This window comes from Prorops nasuta, unplaced genomic scaffold, assembly GCF_024137725.1.
Source record: "Prorops nasuta isolate Cenicafe-Biocafe unplaced genomic scaffold, Cenicafe_Pnas_1.2 PNAS00011, whole genome shotgun sequence".
NCBI lineage: Eukaryota > Metazoa > Arthropoda > Insecta > Hymenoptera > Bethylidae > Prorops > Prorops nasuta.
The window spans coordinates 6,719,447-6,732,019 of NW_027116808.1; the positions used below are offsets into that span (position 1 = coordinate 6,719,447).

The 12,573-nt window shown below is 30.0% G+C and overlaps 1 protein-coding gene across 1 annotated transcript; it reads left to right on the plus strand.

The window, feature by feature from the left end:
- The first annotated feature begins 8,180 nt into the window (after positions 1-8,180).
- LOC136777308 (uncharacterized) lies at positions 8,181-12,301 on the plus strand. The gene is made up of 9 exons (XM_066733474.1): positions 8,181-8,202; positions 8,275-8,616; positions 8,711-8,899; positions 9,003-9,122; positions 9,219-9,383; positions 9,490-9,710; positions 9,810-11,712; positions 11,895-11,984; positions 12,084-12,301. Exons 1-9 carry the CDS (start codon positions 8,181-8,183, stop codon positions 12,299-12,301), a joined length of 3,270 nt encoding a protein of 1,089 aa, XP_066589571.1.
- Positions 12,302-12,573: the final 272 nt, after the last annotated feature.

The following is a 12,573-nucleotide window of genomic DNA, read 5'->3' on the forward strand; positions in this document are numbered from 1 at the left end:
TACCTCTGAATAAACGCTGCATATGCATATATCAGCTAAACCGTACCAGATATCGATATTATCCATAGGACCTTTTTTAATCAGTTCGACGAGATCTACAAAACACTCCTTTGTACCAAATCAGAATCTCCAACCCTTTTGACAGTTATAAGCTGGAAACATGAAAATCTAGAATTCGCCAATTTTAATATTTTAGATACCATATTCGTTTAGAGCATTCAAAAACAAGAAGATGCATAGGTTGTAGCACTATCGTGGGTAGCTTCCATAAATATTTGCAAATTTTTTCAAATTTTATCATTTTTCGTCCATGGTCAAAATTACCTCTGAATAAACGCTGCATATGCATATATCAGCTAAACCGTACCAGATATCGATATTATCCATAGGACCTTTTTTAATCAGTTCGACGAGATCTACAAAACACTCCTTTCTACCAAATCACAATCTCTAACCCTTTCGACAGTTATAAGCTGGAAACATGAAAATCTAGAATTCGCAAATTTTAACATTTTAGATACCATATTCGTTTAGAGCATTCAAAAACAAGAAGATGCATAGGTTGTAGCACTATCGTGGGTAGCTTCCATAAATATTTGCAAATTTTTTCAAATTTTATCATTTTTCGTCCATGGTCAAAATTACCTCTGAATAAACGCTGCATATGCATATATCAGCTAAACCGTACCAGATATCGATATTATCCATAGGACCTTTTTTAATCAGTTCGACGAGATCTACAAAACACTCCTTTCTACCAAATCGGAATCTCCAACCCTTTTGACAGTTATAAGCTGGAAACATGAAAATCCAGGATTCGCCAATTTTAACCATTTTGATACCATATTCGTTTAGAGCATTCAAAAACAAGAAGATGCATAGGTTTTAGCACTATAGTGGGTAGCTTCCATCAAAATTTTCATATTTTTGAAATTTTATCATTTTTTGTCCCCGGTTGAATTTACCTCTCATTAGAGGCTGCAGATGGATATATCAGCCAAACCGTAACAGATATCGGTATTATCAATACGATCTTTTTTAATCAGCTAGACGAGTTCCAAAAAAATTCTCCATTTTACCAGATCAGTATCTCCAACCCTTTTGACAGTTATAAGCTGGAAACATGAAAATCTAGAATTCGCCAATTTTAATATTTTAGATACCATATTCGTTTAGAGCATTCAAAAACAAGAAGATGCATAGGTTGTAGCACTATCGTGGGTAGCTTCCATAAATATTTGCAAATTTTTTCAAATTTTATCATTTTTCGTCCATGGTCAAAATTACCTCTGAATAAACGCTGCATATGCATATATCAGCTAAACCGTACCAGATATCGATATTATCCATAGGACCTTTTTTAATCAGTTCGACGAGATCTACAAAACACTCCTTTCTACCAAATCACAATCTCTAACCCTTTCGACAGTTATAAGCTGGAAACATGAAAATCTAGAATTCGCAAATTTTAACATTTTAGATACCATATTCGTTTAGAGCATTCAAAAACAAGAAGATGCATAGGTTGTAGCACTATCGTGGGTAGCTTCCATAAATATTTGCAAATTTTTTCAAATTTTATCATTTTTCGTCCATGGTCAAAATTACCTCTGAATAAACGCTGCATATGCATATATCAGCTAAACCGTACCAGATATCGATATTATCCATAGGACCTTTTTTAATCAGTTCGACGAGATCTACAAAACACTCCTTTCTACCAAATCGGAATCTCCAACCCTTTTGACAGTTATAAGCTGGAAACATGAAAATCCAGGATTCGCCAATTTTAACCATTTTGATACCATATTCGTTTAGAGCATTCAAAAACAAGAAGATGCATAGGTTTTAGCACTATAGTGGGTAGCTTCCATCAAAATTTTCATATTTTTGAAATTTTATCATTTTTTGTCCCCGGTTGAATTTACCTCTCATTAGAGGCTGCAGATGGATATATCAGCCAAACCGTAACAGATATCGGTATTATCAATACGATCTTTTTTAATCAGCTAGACGAGTTCCAAAAAAATTCTCCATTTTACCAGATCAGTATCTCCAATCCTTTTGACGATAGTAATCTGAAATCATGAAAATCCAGGATTCGCCAATTTTAACAATTTTGATAACATATTCGTTTAGAGCATTGGAAAACAAGTAGATGCATGTATTATAGCGCTATGCTGGTTTATTTCCATCAAAATGGCAATTTTCAAAATTTTCCATTACTATTCCATGCTGAAAAGTGTTATAATAGCAGACGCTTCACATGAATTCATTAGCCAGTCAGCATAAGATGTTGTTATTATCCAGATAATTCTTTTTACTTAGCTTGTAGTGCTTTATTGAATACTCAGATCAATTTACTATCTCAACCCCCGTCGACGTAAAGTAGTTGTAAACGTGAAAATCAAATTCAGGTACCGTCAATTACAATAATTCTGATGTCATAATTGTTAAGAGCTTAAATATATTGAAACAATTTATTAGTAATATTTATAGCTCTTTTTCATTCACTTATTCCAGAACAAATCTAATTCTTTGCTAACTCTGGTATTAGGATATCATAAATTTATTATCTGCAGGATAGCGATGTATTCTATCTTCACGCAGCTTTCTTGGCATTATTCTAGGCTTCACATTTACGTATAAGGTTTCAACATGTTAACTGAAGTTTGGAATACTTCTTCGCTCATTGTATTAACTATATATTTGCCTATTTTTTCTGCTATTGTTTTTTTAAGCCTTTTATTTTTTTCCTGTAACCTGCAGCTTATCCTACACATTGTGTACATACTTTGTCTTTATGCCTTTTGATCTCTATCCTAAAAATAGTTTTATTTACATCTAATAGTCTATGCAACAACTTCTTCGGAGCTTTTTCCTGCCTTCCATAAACCAATCACTTCTTTTCCTTTAATTATTGCTTAATTATTATCAATGATATTGTGCAATATGAGTTTTCAGGTAAATATATCTATGGAAATTTAAATTTTTTAAGTAAATGAACAAACGTCAAAGGCAAATAATTTGTAATATATTTATTGATGTTTATTATATTTATAGTTTACTTTGACATTTCTTTTATTGTTTAATCAATTGAAGGTTTCACTAGTGTTTCCTTGTAAAGTGATATTGCAAAATGTCGGATATTAATTAGACATCAATTAAAAGAAAAGAAATTATTTTGTGGAATACAGTAGAAGAATCAGAAGTAATTTCTGATCAACTGCAGTAAATAAAACTATTGTTAACCGAGGGGTCAAAAAGTATAATGTCCAAGGATATGCACAATACTCAGGGTTAACTGATCACAGCATAACTAATAAAAAGCTGAGAAAAACAATAGTAGAGAACAATAGCTACATATAGTTAATACAATAAGTGAATATTTATTCCAAACTTCGTTTAACATATTGAATAAAGTATACTTAAATGTGTCATGTAGAGCAATCCGGGGGAAGCTGCATGAAGTTGGAATACGCTGCCATCCTATGGCTAACAAAATTAAGTTATCCGAACACCCACAGACAGCAAAGAAGTTGGACTTGCTCTGGAATAAATGAGCAAAGAAAAAGAATAAATAAAACAGTATGATTAAATAGTATAATCTTGCAACATAAGAATCTTTTTGTGACATTGAGCAAATTATAATGTGACTTTTTTAAAATGTAGTATTTGATCTCTTAAGACTCACGTTTGATTGTGTAATACATTTTCCTCTTTCCTTTTCCTAATTTTACGTATCAGATGAATTGTAGAAGGGAATAAGGGTGAAAGGATTTTTTATATCCTTTCATCAGTGCGACCTCGTTATATATGCTACTATAATGTAATTAATATGTATAAGATTAATTAAGGTATTATTTAGAAGACTTAAGAAAATTAATCAGGTATTGGAAATTACATTATATATACATTTCATTGCCCAAATGAAAAAGTTATTTCATTTTGTATATTAAATAAAACACTCATTTAACATTGTTCCTAAAGAAGATTATTAAAAATGAACTAATCTGTGAAATTTAAGTTAAAATAGATTTTTTTTATTTTAAGAATACATGAATTATTTTATTGAGAGAGTGGAATGAATTTATATGATATTTATTGTAATAAAATACATAAATGAATAGAGTTTTGAAAACCGTTTACAAATACTCAGGATATCCGTTTAGTGAATTATAAATTAATTACCATTTTGCTAATTATTTAAAATAACCACTATATCTTAGTTATAAGTAATATATATGATCCATACACATTCGGTCCTTCCTGGTCAGTCAGATATATTATCAACTTCAATATAACGTAAAGTGAAATGCCAAAGACTCCAAAGATATTAAAGGGAAATATATAAAAAACATGTTTCTTACAGTAGGTATTACTATAATTAATTATTTACTTATATTAGACTAAGCGTAAGCAACTATATACGTGAAGAATTTAATAATCTTTTAAACCAGAAAATTAATAGGTAAATGCGCTTACATAAGAAAAGAAACTTCAATGAATATAAAAGGAATCACAGACAATTATAAGCCTTCTTAACTATTACTTTCCTTTTTATATAAATTTGACATCCACGTTTTTACTTGAGGCGCAGTTCTATTTCGTAAAGTGGAATTAGTACTACTTATTACTTTACTTATTTCCTGTAATGAAGGAAATGTTTGCTGTTCAATATAATGTCCAAATACTTTGAATAATTCATCCTTTTCTTCAGTTGTCCAACGTCTTAGTTCCAATAAAATATTATCATGCACCTTTTTTCTTAAACTGAGAAGCATTAATATCATTTTCTTCTTGAAAGTAATTTTCTCTTTGATTTGAGAAACCTGTACTGTTCATATCGATGACATCAATAACTGGCAAATTCAACATAACTGAAGTATTATTATTCATGTCAGCAAAACTAGCTTGTGAAATGTCTGAAACAATAATTATATTGAACTAATATGTAGAAAATGTAAATTAAGCTTTATTAATATTTATATAATTTCTAATAAAATGATTCCTATCTGTACCATCAGTATTAAAATTCTGGTTTATAGTTAAATTCCTTATTTTGCTGACTTCAGACGTAAACTTATCTTCTATTTCAAAACATTTCTTATGGTAACTACTATTCGAAACATTCATTACTCCTGAAAAATATAATGATACATACAATGATATTTTCTGATGATTAAGGTAATTTATTTCTATATAAGTCAAAAGCACACAGATTAATTTTTTCTTTTCGCATACCTTGTTCCATTAAACTTTTTTCTCCAAATTTGTCACTATATTTTTTACTTTTATCAATGTTATTTTTCTGTTTATCAGCATTCATTATTACATTCCTATTTAATTTAAGTTTTTTATCACAGTGTCTAGTGATCGATTTGGTTTTGATAAATCCATCATCTGCTTTCTTTGTTTTCTTATTTTTCTCTTCTATTATAAAACATGTGGAATTAAATGAATATTCTATAATAACATTACTTATGTCTACCTATAGTGTAAAATTTTACTTTATTAAAGTTGATACCTTGCTTAAGAATTGTATTTTTCTTTATGCGGTTATGGAAGTTTCTTTCCTCTTTCTTAGTTTTTTCAGTTTTGTTATGGTTACTGTTCTGACATTCCTCATCTTCTATTATTTTTATATTTAGCCTCACATTCTTAATAAATTGTCTAATTAATGGCTTCGATTTGGTATTCGTATCAATGGGATCAACCAACTTGTTACATTGTGTTTCTGTTAATATGTTAGATTTCGTTGTGGATTTATATGCATCAGATTTCTCAGAAACATCTTGTTCTTCTTTCTCTGATCTGTTATTATCTTGCAGGATAATCCTCAATTCCTTAAGCTGTATATTTCCAGCTTCTATGACAAGTATTGAGGAGTATATAAATTAAAGATTGTAAAACTTTTAATAGAATAATAACAAAAACTTACTTATAGAGAGATTCTCTCCCATTATTTAGAATGCTCCAGTCCTAAAAAATCCATTTTTATATATTTATTTTTAATTTCTTATTCGATTAAATATAATAAATTGTGCAAAAACAGATATGTGAACTTTTATTTTAGGATCTCTTTCACCGGCTCCAAAAATGCTCATTTATCATGTAAAATGGCCACTTTTCAATAATAAGTATACCAATACACAGCAAAATTGGCAATTCTACATGGCGAATGAGCATTTTGGGAACAAGTTAAAAAGATCTTAGAAATCATGTATATATAAAATCTTATATTAATTTATTTTTTAAGAAGGGTTTAATCTATTGGTTTGATCGTATATAAAAGTTTCTACTGTTTCAACTACAGTAGTTAAAAAGTATTCAATGGTTAATATTCTTTATGTTAAAAGCTTTAAAGTATTAATATTCCCTATGCTCGATTAAAACTTATTGCAATTGAATATTTGCTGTGAATTGATGAACATTGACTATATTGAAAATATTCAATCAAAAGTTAGTATTCAAATTTACGGACCTGCTACAGACCCTCGCTCTTCATACATGTGTCTTATGTGTAATTGGCTTCCTTAATATCTACAAGAGCTCATTATTGCAATTTGCAACAAAAACAAATACCATTTGTATTTTCTTTTGTTGATAACAATTGTTTCCTTTGACTTAAAATTTGTTCAGTTACTTACAGTTATGTAAAATTAAAGTTACGTACAAACCAGCGTGTATCACGCCCGAAGGCACACAAGACCATTTTTCTGTAATTTTTAATAAAAATTTTTGCGGCCTGTCGGACCGTTACATCCACAAAATTTAAAATAACATAAATCGCATACTATATTAAACAGTGGTGAATGTTACCACTGCCGCCTGCTGCCGCTTGCTGCCGCCTAGCAGATTTGCTTCATTAGAGTTCTGATGCCGATTCGGGTCCCGGATCAGAATTGTCGCAGTATAGCAACTTACGAAAAATAAAACCACATAACCCTATAGTGGTCTGCCTCTATTGAAGAGGTTTGTTTTTTTTTTCGTATGTTTCTATACTGCAGCAATTCTGGTCCGTGATCCAAACCGGGATTAAAACTCTAAAAATTTAAACAAATCCGCTAGGTGGCGATGGTAACATTCACCCCTGTTTAATATAGTATGCGATTTATGGGCCAACGGTACAGTCGGAAATTTGCTAGCAACTTAAATAATTGGAGTTAAAAAAGCAATTTTCGCACCAGATAAAGAGCAGTTATACTTGAAAATAACTCATCTTGAAATAATTACTCGAAACTTTATTCAGATTATTTACCATTTCAACTGCCCGGCATGAAAACTGATTTTTTAACTTCAATTTTTAAGTTGGTAGCATTGGATTTCCGACTGTACCGTTGGCAATATGTGTTATTTTAAATTCTTTGGATGTAACGGTCCGACCGGCCGCAAAAATTTTTATTAAAAATTACAGAAAAGTGGTCTTGTGTGCCTTCGGGCGTGATACACGTTGGTTTGTGTATTACTTTAATTTTACATAACTGCAAGTAGCTGAACTAATTTTAAGTCGAAGACAACAATTCTAATCAACAAAAGAAAATACTAATGATATCTGTTACTGCTGCAAATTGCAATAATGAGCTCTTGTAGATATTAAGGAAGCCCATTACACATAAGACACATATGTATGAAGAGCGAGGGTCTGTAGCAGGTCTGTAAATTTGAATACTCACTTTTGATTGAATATTTTCAATATAGTCAATGTTCATCAATTCACAGCAAATATTCAATTGCAATAAGTTTTAATCGAGCATAGGGAAAGTCAATACTTTAAAGCTTTTAACATAAAGAATATTAACGATTGAATACTTTTTAACTACTGTAGTTGAAACAGTAGAAGCTTTATATACTTATCCGATCAAACCAATAGATTAAATCCTTCTTAAAAAATAAATTTATATAAGATTTTATATATACATGATTTCTAAGATCTTTTTAACTTGTTCCCAAAATGCTCATTCGCCATGTAGAATTGCCAATTTTGCTGTGTATTGGTATACGTATTACTGAAAAGTGGCAATTTTACATGATAAATGAGCATTTTTGGAGCCGGTGAAAGAGATCCTAAAATAAAAGTTCACATATCTGTTTTTGCACAATTTATTATATTTAATCGAATAAGAAATTAAAAATACATATATAAAAATGGATTTTTTAGGACAGGAGCATTCTAAATAATGGAAGAGAATCTCTCTATAAGTAAGTTTTTGTTATTATTCTATTAAAAGTTTTACAATCTTTAATTTATATACTCCTCAATACTTGTCATAGAAGCTGGAAATATACAGCTTAAGGAATTGAGGATTATCCTGCAAGATATTAACAGATCAAAGAAAGAAGAACAAAATGTTTCTGAGAAATCTGATGCATATAAATCCACAACGAAAACTAACATATTAACAGAAATACAATGTAACAAGTTGGTTGATCCCATTGATACAAATACCAAATCGAAGCCATTAATTAGACACTGTATTAAGAATATGAGGCTAAATATAAAAATAATAAAAGATGAGGAATGTCAGAACAGTAACCATAACAAAACTGAAAAAACTAAGAAAGAGGAAAGAAACTTCCATAACCGCATAAAGAAAAATACAATTCTTAAGCAAGGTATCAACTTTAATAAAGTAAAATTTTACACTATAGGTAGACATAAGTAATGTTATTATAGAATATTCATTTAATTCCACATGTTTTATAATAGTAGAGAAAAATAAGAAAACAAAGAAAGCAGATGATGTATTTGTCAAAACCAAATCGATCACAAGACACTGTGATAAAAAACTTAAATTAAATAGGAATGTAATAATGAATGCTGATAAACAGAAAAATAAGATTGATAAAAGTGAAAAATATAGTGACAAATTTGGAGAAAAAAGTTTAATGGAACAAGGTATGCGAAAAGAAAAAATTAATCTGTGTGCTTTTGACTAATATAGAAATAAATTACCTTAATCATCAGAAAATATCATTGTATGTATCATTATATTTTTCAGGTGTAATGAATGTTTCGAATAGTAGTTACCAAAAGAAATGTTTTGAAATAGAAGATAAGTTTACGTCTGAAGTCAGCAAAATAAGGAATTTAACTATAAACCAGAATTTTAATACTGATGGTACAGATAGGAATCATTTTATTAGAAATTATATAAATATTAATAAAGCTTAATTTACATTTTCTACATATTAATTCAATATAATTTTTGTTTCAGACATTTCGCAAGCTAGTTTTGCTCACATTAATAATAATACTTCAGTTATGTTGAATTTGCCAGTTATTGATGTCATCGATATGAATAGTACAGGTTTCTCAAATCAAAGAGAAAATTACTTCGAAGAAGAAAATGATATTAATGCTTCTCAGTTTAAGAAAAAAGGTGCATGATAATATTTTATTGGCATTATATTAGTTACTTTTTATACAGATCCGAACCATTGTGCTTAATGATATTAGCTATCGCTTAAAATTTTCTTTTATTTCAGAAATTGAACATTCTGTATTATTAGATAGCATAAATAATAATAGTATTACTTTTGAAGGAAATAAATCATTATTTATCAATAATATTGAAATTGATCAAAGTAATAATGATATTATCGCTTTTGAGGCAAATGAATTCTTCACGAATAACACTGAACCAAGTAAATTATTTACGGAAATCGCTGAAACCAAGGATAGAAATCTTCCGGATACAACAGAATGTGTAAGGACACATTATTCTGTATATAAATATTACAGTTTAAAGAATACTTCCATATTACACATTTTTATTTATAAAAATTATTGTGGTTGGGTTTTTCAGTATAATAGTGAGACAAATGATTCTGATTACAATCCAAATAATGACTCTGAATCATCAGAATCGTATGAGGAAGATGAAAGTGAGCAGGTATTAAACACTAGTAAAAGAAGCAAAAATATATCAAAAGATTCGACCGACTTCGAAGTATCTATCAATACTCCAGCAACCTCTGCGTGCAATGACGAAAACATGTTTGTAGTACCACGGGCCTCACATATAGTTAAAAAGAATTGTTGCTTGTATTGCAAACAATTACAAAGTAAGATTGCACGCCACCTGGAAATGAAACACTCAGATGAAGCTGATGTGAAAAAATTCTCGCTTCTACCTAAAGGTTGCCGTGAACGGAAACTGATAATTGATACTATTAGAAGAAAAGGTAACTTCTTACATAATACCGATTATAATTTAAATAAGGGGGAGTTGATTGTGTGCAGAAGACCGAACGAAAAAAGAAAAAAAAATGCCACCGATTATTTGGCATGCTCTAATTGTAAAGGATTTTTTTCCAAATTAACAATTAGACATCATTTCGATCATTGTGTTGCTAAAAAAAAAAGAAAACAATCTAGGAGTGTCATGATCTTAGGTCGAGCAATAACTGCACGAATTCATGAAGCAGCAAGCGATATATTAAAAAGAGTAGTTTTCCCCGTAATGCGCGAAGATCAGTATACCAGATTGATAAGATATGATAAGTTAATAATATTGTACGCTAATAAGCTGTGCATAAAATATAGACCGCAGCATCAGCATGATTTGATTAGAGCACGTTTAAGGCTATTGGCTCGTTTTCTAACAGTACTGAAAGAAGATAATAAAGAAATTACTGATTTTGCATCTTTATATAATCCGAAATATTATGATAATTGCATTTCGGCTATTAATACTTTAGGTAAACTTGATTCTGAGAATAATTTTTATAAAGTACCATCCGTTCCATTTAATATGGGTACATATCTCAAGCAAATTGGTTCCTTGTATATTGCTGAATGCATTAAGAACGGCGATGGAAAATGCAAAGAAACTGTTGAAGACTTTTTAAAGCTTCTTCTTGATGATTATTCCGTAAGTGTAAATAAGACGGTGGAGGAAACACGGGCACAGAATAAACGGCATAAAAAAATTGTTCTTCCGTCTATGAACGATATAGCTAAATTGCACAATCACCTCAGAAATATACGAGTAAAAGCATTAAAATATTTACAGGAAAAATTTTCTTATTCTTGTTGGATATCTTTAGGAGAAGCAACATTAATATCATTACAGATTTTTAATAGACGCCGTGCAGGCGAAATAGAAAGAGTGCTTATTCAGGATTACAACAATTACAATACTATCGATGAAAATACAGATGGTATGTACAACAAATTAACACCCGAAGGGAAAGAGAAAGCAAAAAGTTATACGAGATTTGAAATACGAGGCAAAAAAAATAGAATTGTGTCAGTATTACTTCACAAACAACTGCACGAATGCGTTAAAATGCTCTTAAAATATAGATCGATTGCGGGAGTACATGAGAAGAATCCATTTTTATTTGGCATTCCAGGATATGTTCGGAAAAGATTTGAGCACCTGAAAGCATGTAATTTGTTAAGAAAGTTTGCCAATGAATGCCATGCCGAAATACCGTATTCTTTAAGAGGAACGGAATTACGGAAACACGTTGCAACGAAATGTGTTGAATTAGAGTTAAACGAAAATGAGGTCATGGATGTAGCTAAATTTCTAGGTCACGAAGACAAGATACATCGTCAGCATTATAGGCAGTCAATAGTATCTAGGGAAATAACCAAAATGTCTCGATTATTGGAAATTGCGCAAGGCGTAGCTGAAGAGTCTGACAACTCCGAGTCAGAAGAAGAGTGTAATGTGAAAAACAACAAAGATTTAAGCTTAGGTAAATATATTTATACACAAAGGTAACTTTTAAAAATAGATTTTGCGAATTTTTATTAGTCCACCCTAATATACATATATATTTAGCAGATGAAAATAAAACAGTAATTAGCTAGATTCGGTTCTATATGTTTTATGTTTTATGCACCTCAACTGACTTCATTTCTTATCTTTTGTTTTCAGGTACCTCAGATTTGTCGAATACAGAGATTTATAGTAATGATGATTCTTTTAAAGTGGATAATAATAGAAAACGAAAGAAAAAACGATCAAGTATGTATATTAATATACATACGTCTATAAATACATAATTATAAGTAATCAATTTTAGCTTTTGTTAATTATTTTGTACAATTATTATATTAAAAACAGCTTCGCCATTTGGACCTACGAAAAGAAGACGTTGGACAACTGAAGAAAAGGATGAATTATTCAAAGAATTTGGACATTATATTGAACAGCAAACATTTCCTTCATTACAGGAAATAAGTAAAGTAATAAGTAGTACTAATTCCACTTTACGAAATAGAACTGCGCCTCAAGTAAAAACGTGGATGTCAAATTTATATAAAAAGGAAAGTAATAGTTAAGAAGGCTTATAATTGTCTGTGATTCCTTTTGTATTCATTGAAGTTTCTTTTCTTATGTAAGCGCATTTACCTATTAATATTCTGGTTTAAAAGATTATTAAATTCTTCACGTATATAGTTGCTTACGCTTAGTCTAATATAAGTAAATAATTAATTATAGTAATACCTACTGTAAGAAACATGTTTTTTATATATTTCCTTTTAATATCTTTGGAGTCTTTGGCATTTCACTTTACGTTATATTGAAGTTGATAATATATCTGACTGACCAG